The 18,275-nt window shown below is 44.7% G+C and overlaps 1 protein-coding gene across 1 annotated transcript in view; it reads left to right on the top strand.

Moving 5' to 3' along the window:
• Window positions 1-18,275, top strand: part of SLC3A1 (solute carrier family 3 member 1) — a 36,704-nt gene that overhangs the window by 10,355 nt on the left and 8,074 nt on the right. The window contains exons 4-7 of the mRNA XM_047782162.1: window positions 727-852; window positions 10,797-10,916; window positions 13,536-13,660; window positions 14,927-15,122. Coding sequence (XP_047638118.1) covers window positions 727-852; window positions 10,797-10,916; window positions 13,536-13,660; window positions 14,927-15,122 — 567 coding nt within the window. The remainder of the gene's footprint in view (window positions 1-726; window positions 853-10,796; window positions 10,917-13,535; window positions 13,661-14,926; window positions 15,123-18,275) is intronic.

Here is an 18,275-nt window from a genome sequence, read left to right as displayed (position 1 = left end):
TTTTTGTCTTTTGTCTTTTTGAGGCCACACCCATGGAATATGGAGGTTCCCAGGCTAGGGGTTCAATCGGAGCTGTAGCCGCCAGCCTATACCACAGCCACAGCAACACCGGATCCCAGCTGAGTCTGCGACCAACACCACAGCTCACAGCAATGCAGGATCCCTAACCCACTGTGTGAGGCCTGGGATCGAACCCTCATCCTCATGGATCCTAGTCGGGTTTGTTAACCACTGAGCCACGATGGGAACTCCAGGACTAAAAGAGTTTTAAATTGAATGATTCTAATACTTTTCTGAAGGCATAGTTTAAATTCTCTCTCTGGATATAAGCTCCAAGACCAATAGAATGTGTCTCTTTCCTTCTTTGATCATCATTTGCTTTTCTTCACACACAGGAGTCCGGAGCCTGGACAGAAGTTTCAAGAAAATATGTTAGAAATATCTACCCTTTCAGTTGCCCTTTGTCCTGCATTTGAGAGCTTTGATTTGATTCTGTGGTTGTGATGAACAGCTTCTAATGTACAAACACATCACAACCACCTCTGTGGGGCACTAGGCCAGCGGGTGGTATTGTAAGGGAATTGATTTACATGGTGCTCTTCCCGGAAGGAAAATTCTAGTGCACTCAGTCTGCACGGGCTGGGGATGGCAACTATCATTTCTTTGTGGGCGATACCAACATATGAACCATTCTAAGTAACGGATGTACTATTTTCTCTTTGCTAGTTAAGTGTGTATGGAAACTCCAGTTGGCACTTTGATGAAATACGAAACCAATGCTATTTTCACCAGTTTTTGAAAGAGCAACCTGATTTAAATTTCCGCAATCCTGATGTTCAAGAAGAAATAAAAGTGAGTATAGACACCCACGCAGACCTCTCCACTACATGGGCGCTTGAGTGGTTATTCCACACACTTGATGTTGGACGGTGACTATGTTGGCAAAATCCTTCTTGGATTAAGGGATCCGATGCATGTGTAGACTCTCAGATATGTTGTCAGCTCCTTCTTTCCTCTAACCCTGAATAATTGCAATGGAAGGGAAACAGAAAAACTTATTACCTGACCTCTGAGGTGTCCTTCTGCCTGTGACAGCAAGCTGGTGCAGTGAAGTAGGCGGGAACGGGGGCTCCGGGTCCAGGTCCTGTGTCTGGACCCAGCCCCACGGTTGGCTGCAAGAGGATCCTGGGTGAGTTATTTGGCTTTTCTGTGTCTTGGATCCCCCGTCTATGAGACACGATTGATGGAAGTCTTTGTCACAGGGACTTTTGGAACATTAGATAGGAGAACCCCTGCCAACACTTCTGTATTCCCTCAATAAATATCACCTTACTATCTGTTCTGTGCCAGGTCCTGTTCTAAGCACTGGGAAGGCAGCAGTGAGTAAAAGAAGCCCTGTCCTCAAGGAATTCCCAATACACTGAGGGGAAGGCAGACAATTAAGAACTAAATAGGGAGTTCCCATCATGGCGCAGCAGAAACAAATCTGACTAGTAATCATGAGGTTCGATCCCTTGCCTTGCTCAGTGGGTTAAGGATCCAGTGTTGCCGTGAGCTGTGGTGCAGGTTGCAGAGGTGGCTCAGATCTGTTGTGGCTGTGGCTGAGGCTGTGGCCAGCAGCTGCAGCTCCGATTCAGCCCCTAGCCTGGGAACCTCCATATGCCACAGGTTCGGCCCTAAAACAAACAAACAAAAAAAGAACTAAATATATAACACATCGGCACATCAGGTGGTGGTGAAGGCTTAGGGTAAATACCCTCGAAGTGCCAGAGAGGCATTGGCTCAGAGACACTGCTGTGATGAGGTCCCATTTACATAAAAACCTGGGTTTGTAAGGGATCCATGGGAATATCTGCGGGAAGAGGATTTCAGACCATGGAAGAGCAGCTGCCAAATTCTCTAGGGGAGACTGAGCTCCACGTGTTTCAGAAATGACGTGGGGATTAGCATGCATGGCTGCCTCATACAGCAGGGTAAGTTACAGGACGCTCAGTTAACTTTTAATTGCAGATAAACAATGCAGAGTGTAATATCTGAGACATTCTTCTACTAAAAAATTATTCATTGCTTATCTGAAATTAAAACTTAACTGGTTGTCCTGTATTTTAGCTGGCAACACTGCCAGAGCACTGCCATGAAAAGAGGGAGAGAGGGAGCTGGGGTGCAAAGTGGAGGGTGAGGCTAATCCTGTGTCCCCTTGAATGCTCTTGTAAAGGATATATGTGAGCTGCTAATGATCCCTCTGTGGTCTGCACACAGGAGATTTCCCGCAGTGCCCCAGGTGAGAGCTGATGGGGCTCATACCTGGCTGGTGGCAGTTCCAACCATACGTGACACATAATTCACAATGAACATTTGCCAGGTAGTTGTTGTCATTGTTGCTGGTGCTGTGGCTCTCATGGGCAAGAAATTAGGTAGTGGGGTAGTGTTCTCAGGTAGGTGGGGAGGAGACCCGAACAGAACAGGGAGGTGAGGGTCCCTTTCTACAGCTTACCTGTGAGCTGATGGAGAGCAGGCAGGCTGCCATGTTGGAGTCACTAAGGGACCTGCACCCCTTAGTTTGTTTTGTTTTGTTTTGATTTTGGTTTTGTCTTTTTGCTTTTTTCTAGGGCCGCTCCTGTGGCACATGGAGGTTCCCAGGCTAGGGGTCGAATCAGAGCTGTAGCCGCCGGCCTACCCCACAGCCACAGCAACGTGGAGATCAAGCTGTGTCTGCGACCTACACCACAACTCATGGCAACGCCGGATCCTTAACCCACTGAGCAAGGGCAGGGATCGAACCCACAACCTCATGGTTCCTAGTCGGATTCGTTAACCACTGTGCCACGACGGGAACTCCTATTTGTTTTTTGTTGTTGAGTTGTAAGAGCTCTTTGCATATTCTGGATACATGATTTGCAGTTAATTTTCTTCCTTTCTATAGGCTATCTTTTCACTTTGTTGTGGTACCCTTTGAAAATGCACAAGAGTTTTTCATTGTTATTATGTCCAACCTATTTTTTCTTTTCTTCCTTGTGCTTCTAGTGTCACATTTAAGAACCATTGCCTAATCCAAGGTCTTGAAGATTTAACTCATATGCTTTCTTTTAAAGATTTTGTAGTTTTAGCTCTTATGTTTAGGTCTCTGATTCATTTTTTGTTCATTTTTCTATATAGTGAGAGGGCATTCAACTTCATTCTTTTGCATGTAACTATCGATACACTTATCTCAGCAACACGTTTACAGAAGATTATTCTGTCACCATTGAACTGTTTTGGAACCCTTTTGAAAATCAATCAATCATAAATATCAGGGTTTATTTCTAGACTGTTAGTTCTGTTCCATTGGTCTGTATGTCTGTCCTTAGGCCCAGTACCACACTGTCTGGACTATTGTAGTTTTATAGAAGGTTTTGAAATTGGGAAGTGTGAGCCCTGCAGATTTGTTCTTCTTTTTCAAGATTGTTTCGCTATTCTGGGTTCTTTACATTTCCCTAGAAATGTTGTTATTTGCTTGTCAATTTCTGCAAAGAAGCCTGCTGGGATTGTATTGAATCTGTGGATTAGTCTGGGGGAGTATTGCACTCTTAACAATATTAAGTCTTCTGATCTACAGAATGTCTTTCCGCTTACTTAAGATCTCCTTTAATTTAGTTCAACAGTGTTTTCTAGTCTTGGGTGTACACGTCCTGTACTTCTTTGAGTAAGTATCTTCCTGTAGACTCTTTAGTTCTAAGATTCTTTTTACTTTATAGGTGTGAGGTTTTCCAGAATTTAGAAGAATTGCTTTGAGATCTGGAGAAGTGGGCACCTTATCAAGGCTGTTTTGTCTCAGTTGGAGGAGGGGAGGAAGACACCGTCAGCTGACTCACTAGTGGTTATTTTTAAACTTCGCTGGTGGAGTGTGGCCTCTCCTCTGTCACTGAAGGTCATTAACATACCTCCCCCTCCCCCAGCACACTCTTATTAAGCCAAGTGTTTTACCTGGATCATCTCATTTAATGCTCAGAACAAGCCTCACTTAAGAGATCTCCAGACCATTTTACAGAGAAGGAAACTGAGGCTTAGAGAGGTGACATCAACCACCAAGGGATTGAAGGAATAGGATTCAAACCCAAGCACTGAGATTCTGGAGTCCCCATTCTTTTCTTTTGTTTTGTTTTATTTGCTTTTCAGTGCCAGAAAAAAAAAATCTTGGTGAGAATATAAGTATTTTACTCAACTTGTTTGAAATATTCCCAGATCATAAAATCAATAGAAGAAATTACAAAAGGTAGTGCAAGTTTTTTGTTTTTGTTTTTTTTTTGCTTTGTAGGGCTGAACCCATGGCATATGGAGCTTCCCAGGCCGGGGGTTGAATCGGAGCAGCAGTTCCGAGCTGCATCTGTGAGCTATACCACAGCTCATGGCAACGCCAGATCCTTAACCCATTGAGTGGGACCAGAGATTGAACCTGCATCCTCATGGATACTAGTCAAGTGTGCTACCACTGAGCCACCACAGGAACTCCATGGAATCCCCATTCTTAACTACAACCCATCACCTGATGGGAGGCGAACTATCACTTTCTCTGTGTTTCACTTTTCATGCAGTTTTTTGTTGTTGTTGTTGTTGTTTGGTTTTTTTTTGTCTTTTTGCCTTTTCTTGGGCTGCTCCTGCAACATATGGAGGTTCCCAGGCTAGGGGTCCAATCGGAGCTGCAGCTGCTAATCTACACCACAGCTCACAGCAACGCTGGATCCTTAACCCACTGAGCAAGGCCAGGGATCGAACCTGCAACCTCATTGTTCCTAATCGGATTCGTTAACCACTGAGCCATGACGGGAACTTGTCATGCAGTTTTTGAAAGGAGGTTTTCAATTGGAAATTCATATATAGGAGTAGAAACCAGTCGTTTTTTAGGTAGTGGGTTTCTCCAGGCTCCTTGTGGCAATATTGATGGATTGTCTGGAGATGTTTAGACAAGTGTGATAAATTCTGCCAAGATGTGCCAGCAACGCCTTAATTCTTCTTTGGCAAACCCAGCTGCTCTCTTGCCAGCATCCGAGGAGTGGAGTACGTGAACAGAAGCCTTATTTACTAGTCCTGCAGGCTGAAATCCCTCTTGAGATGAATCATTACTGCCTCTGGTTGAGAGGTTAGACATTTTTGCAAACCTGGTTTAGAAGATTTCCTATTAAATAAGAAAGGCCAACCCTGTAAGAGAAGGCTCTTTGCTCCTGGAAAGGGACCTTTCACATGAAGGGACTTCGAACACCCTCCCCCACCCCCGAGCAGGGCTCGTTTCTGCAGCTTAAGCAGGTTAATAATTTGCAACCCTGAGAGTTTGCGGTGGGGAGGCATTCGCAATGACTCCTGCTTGCACACAGGTTTGTACTCAGGGCCTGAGCCTTCTTCCTTCTGGCTCCCATCAGATTTCAGCTTCTCTGCACAGTGGGAGGCTGCATGTAGGGAACACCATGCGTGGGCATCCTCTTTTCTCTTCATTGTCTCCCCCCACCCCCATCCCACCCCTCCTTGCACTGGCCCTTTGAGAATTTGGCTCTGCCCTGAACCTGCGGCATTTTCAGCCAGAGACGTCAGGAAGTTTTCTCAGAGGAAGTGGGGGCTTATTTTTGTTCAGTATGTTATACTTTTCCAATCACTTTGATTTTTACTTGCCCTCCAAATCCCTTATTTAGCAAATGAGGAAACAGGCCCAGAGAAGTGAAGTGACAGTCAGTAAGCTGCAGAGCAGGGAGGAGACTCCAGATGCCGTGGCCCTGCCTCTGGTGCTCAGTGTGACTCCGAAGCCACCATGTGAGAATGCTGAGCCCTGGAGTATGGGATCCAGGGAGCTGGTGTGTTCATAGCAGCTGGGAACCGGGCGCCAAGATGCCCTCCTGGAATCCAGAGCAGAAATGCTGACTCTGCTTTGTCCCTACTGAGCACAGTAGTTATGGAGACAAGCAGCTCCATTCAAAATAAAATTTGCTCACTATCTGCTTTATACACCAGCTCTGTGCTCGATACTAATCGCTGCATCATTATTACGCCACCCATATGTCCTGCACTCATTATAAACTGTCCCCTCTTTTAACAGTACATATGCCAGGGGTACAATGGGTGGTAAGAGAGATGCATGGTGTGGCCATTGTGGGGCTTATCTTCTGGAGGGGGAGGTAGATAAACATGAAATTACAGTGAGATGCGCTGAGTGGTCATGACTGTGGGAAGTGGGAGTGTGGAGGGCAGGCAGCTAACCTGGTCACAGAGTAGCAGAGACCCGGGAGGGGTTTACAGAGGAGGCAGTGGTACCTGGAGGATGAATAAGAATGAACCAGGTGAGGAGGCACAGGTGGGAACGCTCCCAGCAAGAGAGAAAGCTTGGATCACCACGCAGTGGAGTTGCTAGGCGTTGTCCAGTATGGGGACGAGGGGTGACAAACCAGGAGCAGGGGTCTTGGACCTCAGAGGCACATGAGTGTTTCTAGATGACAGGGCTAGTCTGTGTTGTCACAAGTGGCAGAGGGATCAGGTAATATAGAGACCCAAGCATTAGTTGACTCTGACAGCCATATCTCATTTAATCCTCACGGAATCCCTGCAAATATTCTTTTATTATTAGGCAGGTATTATTTTACTTTTTCTTCTTCTTATTATTTGTCTTTTTGGAGTTGTAGGGGCCATCCTACACCACAGCCACAGCAACGCCAGATCCGAGCTGTGTCTGCGACCTACGCCACAGCTCACGGCAACACCAGATCCTTAACCCAGTGAGGGAGGCCAGGGATCAAACCCGCAACCTCATGGTTCCTAGTTGGATTCGTTAACCACTGCGCCACGATGGGAACTCCAGATATTATTTTATTGATGAAGAAACCAAAGTTGGGAGTTCCCTTTGTGGCTCACTGGTAACGAACCTGACTAGCATCCGTGAGGATGAGGGTTCCATTCCTCACTCAGTGGGTTAAGGATCTGGCATTGCCATGAGCTGTAGTGTTGGTGGCAGACTCGGCTCAGGTCCTGTGTTGCTATGGCTATGGTGTAGGCTGGCAGCTGCAGCTCCAATTAGACTCTAGCATGGCAACCTCCATAAGCCATGGATGGTGCGGCCTTAAAAAGCAAAAAAGAAACAGAGGTTTATCAAGGTCATGCAGACAACCTAACTCATGCCACCATACTGGGGTTCAGGGAGAGATGGGATGGTACCCAGACAGGTCAGATTCTGGGGCCCCTGATCCCTCCTCCATGTCCTGCTTCTGGAGGAATTAGCAAAGAATTTAAACCTGATTTCCAACGAGCGGTAGGGTTGGTTTTCTTTCCTTTGCTTTTAAGCAGAGGATATGATTTTCTCTCTGTACTTCTGAAATATCCTACGCTTTCTCATTCCTTCTTGAGGTGATGACCTGGAATTTATGTCAGTATCAAGAAGATGTCTTATATGTCACATGTAAGAGCAGAGCTTTTCTCTATTCCAAACCTGGCTTTTTAGGTAAATGGGCCCAGTGACTTCAGCCATCTCAAAAGGAAAGCTTTGCCTCAAGGTTTTGAGAATTTGGATACCAGGTAACATCAAACTGATTTCTTTCTCATTCAGAGCAGTGAGTTGTTTAAGGAGAAAAGGATGAAAACATGCCTGGTGGAAAAACCAGGACTATGTGATGTCATGGGAGTTAGGAATCAGGGACACAGTGTATTGTCCCGAGTCCCGTGATCCCAACATGGGTCACCCAGACCTTGTGGAAGCAGGTTCTGTGTCCATTTCCCCATGTGGCACCCTGGGGGAGTTTCATAGGCATAAGAGAGAGGGTTAACAATTAAAATCTGGAGTTCTCTTTTTTTTACCTGGTTGAGAATAAATAGCATGAAGCAAATATTTTTCAAGAGCAAATTTTAGATTATCTGGGTGAAAACCTCAGCATTTAAGATGACTCTCAAAAACAAGCATTCAGTTTTTGCTGTTTTGTCTCATCGCACAAGGATAACTATCTCTTACTGGACTCCAGTGAAAATCCCTGCCGGGGCCACATGGTTATGCTGAGCTACACATTTCTCATTCTTGAATGTCAGGTCAATAGTTAGCAATTCTGAAATCCCTGAAGTCAGTGAGGACCCCATGAAGAAAACCAGTAGCCTTGTTTTAGGAATACAGTGCTTAAAAGCTTAATGTTTACAATAGCATGATGTTTAATGTTTTCCCACATTTTTGTCAGAGGCTGCTGGGATGGATTATAGTTACTTGTGTCTCACCCCACTCCTGCTCTTCTGTCAATGTTCCCTCTTATAAAGAACAGCGCCACCTGGGGGTAGATCTGGGTTGTGTGGGATCCGAAGCTTGTAAACATTGGGGGCCTTCTTAATACCAAAAAAAAAAAAAAAAAAAGGAGTTCCCATCATGGCTCAGTGGAAAAAGAATCTGACTAGCATCCATGAGGATGCAGGTTTGCAGATTCGATCCCTAGCCTCGCTCAGTGGGTTGAGGATCTGGCATTATCGTGAACTGTGGTGTAGGTCACAGACACGGCTCGGATCCAGCATTGCTGTGGCTGTGATGTAGGCCGGCAGCTACAGCTCCCATTCAGCCCCTAGCCTGGGAACTTCCATATGCTGTGGGTGCAGGCCTAAAAAGAAAAAAAAAAAGGGGAAAAAATGGTTATGTTTATTCAGAATGAAAAAAGAATGTGGGTAGAAAAGGGCCCATATAATGAAGGGTCTTGAAGCTTAAGCTTGGTTAGCTTTAGGCTAAGTGAGCCCTTGGAGCCGACTACCACGAAGAGGTAATTCTTCAGATCCTGTTGTACAGATGAGGTGCCTTCTTATCTGCTGTCTTCTCTAGCTGAATCACTAACCAACTGCATTTACTTCCTGTGGTGCTGACCTCCCTAGCAAATCCTGCTCTTCCATCCACCTTCTTGTATTATCATTTAAAGCTTTATCAGGTCTGTGATTTAATTTTTTTTTTCATTAATATTTGTCTAGCTGAGGACTCTCAAAAAGAATTCTTGAGACTTAGGACTGTGTCAAGGTTGTGTTGTTTTTGCTCATGGTTCTAGTTCCAAGTGCCTTGTCCATAGTGGGAACCCAAATACCTATTGAATGAATGATTTTGTGAAGAAGTAAGGATGTTATTAACAATAAATTTGTGGGTTTTGTACCCCAAGAAAAATTGCGCTGGGGAGGGCCATCCTAAGGTTGTTAGGGTCAACTGTGTTCACGATGAGGCCTGTTAGCAGCAGAGCCTGCTCTTAGATTTGAAGACTTTGTTCAAGCTGTGCCATTTGGGATCTGACCTGCAGGGGCTGACAGCAGCATCAAGCCCTATATCCAGCTTATAGAAACCTTTGGGAGCCTTGAAATGCAGCACCCCAGAGCTCCCATATGCACATGTAGACACAAGAAACACACTTGGAATCAAGCAAGTGATTTTGGGGACCCTCCTCATTTGGGATCTGCTCCCCTTACTAGGTGACATTTGGCTTCTTCATTCCAGTGTATTACAGGCAGTACTGCCCTAGCATGATCTACACATGCCGGTAAAACCTTCCTTTCAGCAAGGATTGAGCTGAAAGGAGAACAGGAAGAGCCACTGTCCCTTTGCAGCAGGGTGGCTTTCAGTGGGTGCAGGAGTAGGGCCAGCTGTGAGGGAATGGCTTGGAGGGGAGAGGGGAGCTGAAACCTGGGCCCTTTTCCAGGTCACCTGGTCCTCCGACCTGCCCCAACACAGGCCAAGACATTCTCTGCCTCCATGCTTGGCCCATGCTTGCCACAAACAGTCCAGAATGTTCTTCTAGATCTTATTCCTTGATGACATCCTGCCGGTCAAGTTCAAGCCCTAGCTTTCCCTTGTCTGGCTGTGTCCACCTACGTTAAATTTGATCCCCTTGGAGCTCCAGCAGCTCTGCAGACAGAGGAATCTCATGTTGAAGCACGTCCTGCCTTCCATTCGGTAACCCCCTCGGGTCTCATGTGTCCCCAACTACTCTGTAGATGCCTGGAAGCCAGGGAACATGCTGTACTTCGTCAGTGTCCCAACAGTATCACAGTGTTTGACTCGTCCAGGCTTGATAGTTCATTCTTTCATTCCACAACTGGTTCACTAAGTAACAGGTGCCGGGTCAGTGGCAAGGGAAACAGAAATGAAAGCTGCCGTCTCTCTCTCAGGAATCTCCCAGTCTGGTGAAGAACCCTTCATTGTTAGCTGCTTAATTGGTTATTTTCTCTCAGTTCGGAGGGACCTATTTTAGGAACTGGGCATGGGGGAGATGAGCTATGTTCCCAGTTTCTCCCGAGTCCTATCTTTCATTGTGGTTTCACTCTTTCATTTTGAGTGGACTCTTTACGCGCTGGGAACATGCTCATGGCATCAATGACAAATGTGAACATTCTGAATTCAAATGTGAGGGAAGAATGAGAGCCCATAAATGCAGTTACTCCAAGTTCATTATGCTCAGACATTGCTGTGCTAATAAACAAGAATACACCAATGAGTGCTGTACTTGCAGAGGTGATCTTTTTTTGTTTTTGGTTGCACCTGTGGCATATGCAAGTTCCCCGGCCAGGGATTGAATTTTGAGCCACAGCTGGGACCTATGCCACAGCTGCAGCAAGGCCACATCCTTAAGTCACTGCACAGGGCCTGGGATGGAACCCACGCCTCCGCAGTGACCTGAGCTACCGCAGAGACAAGGCCAGATCCTTAATGTGCTGCACCACAGTGGGAACTCTGGATGCAATTGTTTTATGACAGAAAGTCATTTACAGACAGAACCTTTATGAAACCTTACCACAATAATGTGTAGTTAATGTAACCAAGCATTTTGTTTCTTCACGTTTAGGAAATCATACAGTTCTGGCTCTCAAAGGGTGTTGACGGCTTTAGTTTTGATGCTGTTCAGTTTCTCCTAGAAGCAAAGCATCTGCGAGACGAGACCCAAGTGAATAAGACCCAAATCCCGGTAAAGTTTTGTTTTAAACATACCTATATATCTATAAAAATGTTTAAAAATATATTCAGTGTATTACATATATATGTAATATATATATTTTTCCTTTTCCACAAATGTCATTAGAGTGGCTTTTTCTAGCCGGAGACACCACTTATCAGAGGTGAGTTCTATCCTGCCCATAGGAAGTGCTTTGAATCATTTTCTTTAGGAAACACCAAGGAGTTTCAAACACATGTGACCAGATCGCTCTGGTTTCCTCCAGAGTGATCCCTTGAGGAGCCCTTTGGTGACGAGTGTTCTGAGAGCATGGACAGTGTAAGGCTGTAACTTACTGCGATTTTGTCATTCACTCAAGGCTCAAGGGAGGTGCCTCAGTTCTGCAGGTGCTTTTGTAGTCATTAAAGAACACAAAGGGGAGTTCCCGTAGTGGCTCAGCAGAAACGAATCTGACTAGTAACCACAAGGACGCAGGTTCGGTCCCTGCCTCGTTCAGTGGGTTAAGGATCTGGCATTGCTGTGAGTTGTGGTGTAAGTTGCAGATGCAGCTCAGATCCCAGGTTGCTGTGGCATCGGCTGGCAGCTACAGCTCCGATTCAACCCCTAGCCTGGGAACCTTCATATGCCCTAAAAAGACAGCAAAAGAAAAAAAAAAAGACACAAAGGTAGAGAAGGGAAGGGAAATAACACTTGCTGAGTGGCAATTGTGTGCTATGTGCTGTTTCCTTTTAACTCTCTCAGCATCGCCTGAGGTTTCATGATCTCCATTTAGCAAATCTTAGAGAAATTAATTTATTGAGGGTGACAGAGGTGATGAATGGAATTACTGCCCAAGGCTACCTGTTACAGAATCTGGACTCCTTGTGTTTCCTCACCAGTGGTCCTCAACCCTCCCCCATGCCACACATGAGAGAGGGTCATCACATGCCACTCTCCTTCCTCTAGTTGACCACCATTCTACTGTCACTCTATTTTTTTTTTTGTCTTTTTGCTGTTTCTTTGGGCCGCTCCCGCGGTATATGGAGGTTCCCAGGCTAGGGGTCCAATCGGAGCTGCAGCCACCGGCCTATGCCAGAGCCACAGCAATGCAGGATCGGAGCCGCGTCTGCAACCTACACCACAGCTCACGGCAACACCGGATCGTTAACCCACTGAGCAAGGGCAGGGACCGAACCCGCAACCTCATGGTTCCTAGTCGGATTCGTTAACCACTGCGCCACGACGGGAACTCCTGTCACTCTATTTTTAATGGCCAAGTGGACAGTATCCTAAAGTGCATTCCAAAATAATGGATTTTTTTTTTTTTTGCTTTATAGGGCTGCATCTGAGGCATATGGAGGTTCCCACGCTAGGGGTCAAATTGGAGCTACAGCCGCTGGCCTACACCACAGCCACAGCAATGCAGGATCCAAGCTGTGTCTGTAACCTACACCACAACTCACGGCAACGCCGGACTCTTAGCTCACTGAGCGAGGCCAGGGATCGAACCCACAACCTCATGGTTCCTAGTCGGATTCATTTCTCCTGCACCACGATGGGAATTCCTGGATTTGTATATTTACACAATGAAATGTCAAATGAATTATAGTGCCACACAGCAGTATGGGTCAATTCATGATATAATGTGTAGCGAAAAAAAATTATTTTATATATAGCATGATACCCTTTTTAGAAAGTAATGAAAATGAAATTCATATTGTTATCAACTTGGTAGTTTTGTCTGAGCAGTAAAGGGAAACTGGGCTAATTATGAGACCACATTGTGAACCACAGGTAATGATTAAGCCATCTTCACTTATTCTTGAAGAAATTTCAAGATAACCTTGCTATCTATGATGAGTCTTAAGATTGGCATATGTTTCCAGTTATGACAGATGATCAGAACAATGGGTTTTGTGTGCTACCCAAGAGAAACTTAAAGAATACATAACTTCAGGAAGACATCTAAGATTTGAAAAAAAATTCACTTGATCTAGGAAGGGAAAATCACTTATCAAAAAGGGGTCCACTGAATGGGTGGCAACTCATGGACTGTCTATCTTGTCTACGTCCTAACCCAGGACTTACAACCTGAGCTTGTGTTAATCTTTTACTTTGATTCTAGAAGATTACTGTACCCCTTGAAAGGCACAGCATGAGAATCAGGAAAAATTACTGAGACGCTGGCAAAATATAAGAGTAAGAAAAGAATGATAGAAGTGGTAAAGAAACAAATTTAAATGCATGATATTAATAACTTTGTGAGCAGATAAAGTACAAATGTAATAATAAGGTCTATGGTCAATAAGATAATTTGTTTTGTTTGCCTTTAAAAATTCTTGGATTATCTGCAATAATAAAATGTTTAGGCAGAAGATTTTGTTAAATACATTTGTAATCCGTGTTTAGATGTTTGGTAAGACTTAACTTGTTTACTGGATTTATAGTTAATAATTTAAGCACCAAAGGAAGCACTAATAGTCATGTTCTCCTCCATCCACAAAGTCCCTTGAGCAGTAAAGTCCTAGGACCACCTCTGAGCACGTGTGTCTCGGCTTGAGCCCTTTGAAGAGACAGTCCAGATTCACACGAGGCCAGCTACGGGCACCTGACATGTGACACGATGGTAACCGTGCTGTCTTGTTTTCAAAGGCCACGATCACACACTACTCGGAGCTGTACCACGACTTCACCACCACACAGGTGGGGATGCATGACATTGTCCGCAGCTTCCGGCAGATGATGGACCAATACAGCAGGGAGCCCGGGAGATACAGGTAACCACAGGTCACACGTCTGTTCTTCACAGGCACAGCGCGGGACCTGCACTTTATCCCTCACAGCCATGAATTCTCAAGAGGGTCAAGTTACCATTGAACAAACCTAATTACAACTACGTAATTATAATGTACTTTAACTTGGCTATGTCAGGGCCTGGTATATTCTCTCATGTTGCTTAACTTGGCTGATTTTTTCCCCTTTTGTAAAATGATGATCACAGTACTTATTCACAGGAATTTTGTGAAAATTCGTGAAAAGTTATTACCTAAAGGTTAGTCATTAACTATTATCATTTTTATAATTATTTAACCTGTTAGCGTCCAAATGTTCCAACTCAACTGTTGGTAGCTCAGTCTATGAAGTACTTAATAATGCCTGCTACATAATAAAACATTCTGTGTTTATATAGATTACCCAGTTGACTCAATGGAAAAGGAGTTAAGGAATTTCTCCTGCTTAAAGTAGGTCCTCTGATCACTATCCTTATTTTACAGAGGAAGCAGATTTTTGAGCGTGCAGGTAATGGTCACACAGGTAGTGATGGCAGAGATGGGACTGGAACTGAAACACCCCTTACTCATTAACGCAGTCTCAGCTAAAACATGCATTGACATGGGTCATTTCAGGCTCCTGTGTCTTCTCCAAAGGGCGTTTGGTTTTCAAATACTGACAGTGCACCTGATAATAAAGTGAAACTTTATAGGGATTCAAATACAAGGGGAAGGTTTTTTTGGGAACCCCATTGTACCATCTATGCAGACTTGTACATTCTAAGTGGGTTAGGGATCTGGCGTTGCCGTGAGCTGTGGTGTAGGTCACAGATGTGGCTCGGATCCCGCGTTGCTGTGGCTCTGGGCGTAGGCTGGCGGCTACAGCTCCGATTCGACCCCTAGCCTGGGAACCTCCATATGCCACGGGAGTGGCCCAAGAAATGACAAAAAGACAAAAAAAAAAAAAAAAGGCTTCCTAGAAGTTATTGAGTTTCAGTCAGATTTAGAAAGAAAATAGCATTGAGATAAAAAAATGTTTTAGACACGGCGTAGTATTCAGCTGGTCTTTGGGTTCAATACGATGGGAAATTGCCAGGTGACCCAGTATGCCATTTTTTGGTCATCTGGTTTGATGATACCTCCTTGTGAGCCCTAACCTGATACAGTACATTCAACCCCTCCTGCCCCCCACCTGTCATTGAGACATAGCAGCTGCAAAGCTCTTTCCCAGTCTTCTGGCCCCAAAGACACTACACCTGCTGATTCTTACAGGTTTATGGGGACTGAAGCCCAAGGAGAGAGCGTCGCTGGGACCATGATGTACTACGGGTTGCCTTTTATCCAAGAAGCAGATTTTCCCTTCAACAGTTACTTTGGACAGCTGGACACTCCTTCTGGGGACAGTGTGGCTGAGGTTATCCTGTCCTGGATGGAAAACATGCCAGAAGGGAAGTGGCCTAATTGGATGGTAAGTCCTTAGGTCCAGCCCAGCAGATGGTGTTCATGTGCCTGCTGAACAGTCACTTCTGAAACAAGGGGCCTGTCTGTCTCTAAGTGACCTTCACTTTGCCCTCATTCTGATTGTTTGGTGAGCCAGGCCCATTCCAGCTTCTTGTCGTTCTTTATGCTTTTCCTTCTGGTTCTCAGACTAGATAATCCCAATGGATCTGTCTTGCTGGCCAATCCCTTGGTCAGTTCAAATTTGTCAAACCCCTCTAGTGAAGTTTTCATTTTGTTTATTATACTTTTCAACTCTGAAATTTCTATTTGGTTCCTTTTCATAATTTTTCTTTATTGACTCTATTTGCTAAGCTATTGTTCTTCTGTTTTTATTTTTTGCTTTTTAGGGCTGCACCCACAGGATATGGAGGTTCCCAAGCTAGGGTCAAATCCAAGCTGCATCTGTGACCTACACCACAGCTTATAGCAACGCCAGATCCTTAACCCACTGAGCGAAGCCAGGGATTGAACCCACATCCTCATGGATACCAGTCAGGTTTGTTACTTCCGAGCTGCAGCAAGAATTCTTGTTCTCATATTTTTAAGGAATTCCATAGATCAGGTGTTTGAACACAGGTATAATAGTTGATTGAAGGTCGCTGTCCACTAAGTCCCGTATTTGGATATCCTCAGCCAAGTTTTCCACTGACTGCTTTGCCCCCTCTGTATGGGCCATACTTTCCTGGTTCTTTGCATGTCTTATATTCTTTTTGTCGAAAACAGGATATTTTAATAAGTGTAGAAATTCTAGAAATCACATTTTCCCCTCTCCAGTGTTCTCCTTGGATTCATTCTGTAAAATCTGTGTTACTTGTTGTGTGCGGCCACTAGTCTCTATTGGTCAACTGTTGACTGGAAAAATTCCTTAAATGCCTTGTGTCAGTAAGTCTCTCAGCCTTTGCTGAGGGGCTGTTTGGGGTGGGGGCGCATCTGTTCAACACTTGGGCAGGCAGCTTACGACTCTGCCTTAGTCTTCGCTTTTGCTTGCACAGAGCTTCAGGAATAGCCAGAGGGGAGAGATGAGCGCGGGCTCAGAGATTCCCCGGGCATCTACGTAGCCCTGCACAGGTGTGTAGGCTTCTAGATTCCAGGAAAATGTCAGAGCCTTTCAAAAGCCTTTCATTTCATTCCCCAGCTAGTAAAGGTTTGGGTCAGTCTCTGTTCAGCCCAGGTCGTTAACCTCGCCTCAGGCAGTGTGATGATTATCAATTGCTGCTGATTGTTTTGAGGTTAAGACTAACTGCACAGAGTCAACTCTGAGTCAGATCAGATAAAGACAAAAGCCGACCAAAGGTGAGCTGCTAGAAAGGTCAAGTAGTGATGATTCTCTAGAGATGGAGCTTTTGATGAACTCTAAACCTATTCTGGCCCTCCAGTGGCGCCTAGGCTGTTTTCTTACATCTACTGTGGGTTTTCAAGGCTATCTTGGGCCCGATGGGAGGGGTATGACATTAGGGCCAGTTAAAATGACACAAAGCTTGCTATTTTTACTCAGATGCAGCTATTTTTTCTTGACTACTCCTTGGACTGTTATAAGCCTTCAATTTCCAGAGTTCTGAAAAAGTGGATTTTTATAGTTTTTTCAGCATTCTCCTTGCTTTTACGATAGAGATTTTTGGAGGTCTTTATGCCACCACTCCAGAAGTACTCCAGTATCACAAATTATAATATAGTTTTAGCACTTGTTTTTTCATATACTAAAAGTCTCATGTATCACAGGTAACTGGACCTCAGCCTATGAGAGGCCCTAATCTCTGTCCATTGCTGATCTTGATTTCAGTTTTGAAAAAGCTCTAGGTCTGAGAGACTTGACAAATCACAGGGCTTCTTAGATGCTTTCAAGAAAATGAAAAGAAGAAACAGTGGCAAAGTTTGACCTAATTTTCTGGCCATAAAAATAGAAAAATACTTTGCGGTGGTCTAGAAAGAGATAATTGTAAAGATAGTTTTAGTAGATCTAAACAAACAAAAAAGTAAACCCCTGCCTTTTCCTGAATTTCTACAACTGAGTTCCTATTCTCAGACTCAAGTTCAAAGGCTAGTTCTGCCTCATAACCTTGGATGATGCAGTTTCTCAGAGCCTGTTTTATCATTTGTGGAGATAATACCCAGCAGGACTGCAGTAAAGGGGTAAATAAAATATAACGTAGGTGTGAAGGTACTTGTAAGGTGTCTGTTCAGCTTAAGCACGAGTTTGAGTTGTGCTGTATGGAAAGATTTCTTAGATGATTTAGATAACGACTAGCTGTTAAAATAGGTAATTAGAACATTTACCAGAGAAATATATATATATAAATAGAAAACCCTGTACAATTTTTTCCCCCCTGTCCTTTCAGGACCACACCCACAGCACTTGGAGGTTCCCAGGCTAGGGGTCAAATCAGAGCTACTGCTGCCAGCCTACATCACAGCCACAGCCGCGCCGGATCTGAGCTATGTCTGTGACCTACACCATAGCTCACGGCAACATCCGTGTCCTCATGGATGCTAGTCAGATTAGCTTCTGCTGAGCCATGATGGGAACCCCCCAAATTTCTTCTTAGATTGATTTTTTAACTTAAAATTTGTTTTGGGGAATTCCTGTTGTGGCTCACCGGGTTATGAACCCAACCAGTATCCATGAGGATGAGGGTTCCATCCCTGGCCTCACCCAGTGGGGTTGAGGATCTGGCATTGCCGTGAGCTGTGGTGTAGGTTGCAGATGCAGCTTGGAGCAGGTGTTGCTGTGGTTGTGGTGTTCGAAGACAGCTATAGCTCCAATTTGACCTCTAGCCTGGGAACTTCCATATGCTGCATGTGTGGCCATAAAAAAAAAAAAAGAAAAACCAGAGAAAAATTTTATTTTGGATAGTTCAAAAGTCACACACATACGAAGGGACACAATGGAAGTCTTTTTCCCACTCCTGACCCCTCCCTTCTTGTCAATATTCTCTTATCCAAAATGAGCAAAAATACTAATACACACCCTCATACATTCTGTCTTCTCTGTGATGTCACTGAAGTAAACTGTCAGCAGCAGGTTGTTGATCATAATGCTCGAGTCGGTCAATTGGTCAATTAGACAGTCAGGAGCAGGGTTAGGACTCAGACTCAGGCTTGCTGAAATCTAGGTACCCCTGGT

Source organism: Phacochoerus africanus, chromosome 5 (assembly GCF_016906955.1).
Source record: "Phacochoerus africanus isolate WHEZ1 chromosome 5, ROS_Pafr_v1, whole genome shotgun sequence".
In the NCBI taxonomy this organism is placed as follows: Eukaryota; Metazoa; Chordata; class Mammalia; order Artiodactyla; family Suidae; genus Phacochoerus; species Phacochoerus africanus.
Note: the sequence above shows the minus strand (reverse complement) of the source record. Positions and strands in the feature narration are given on the sequence as shown.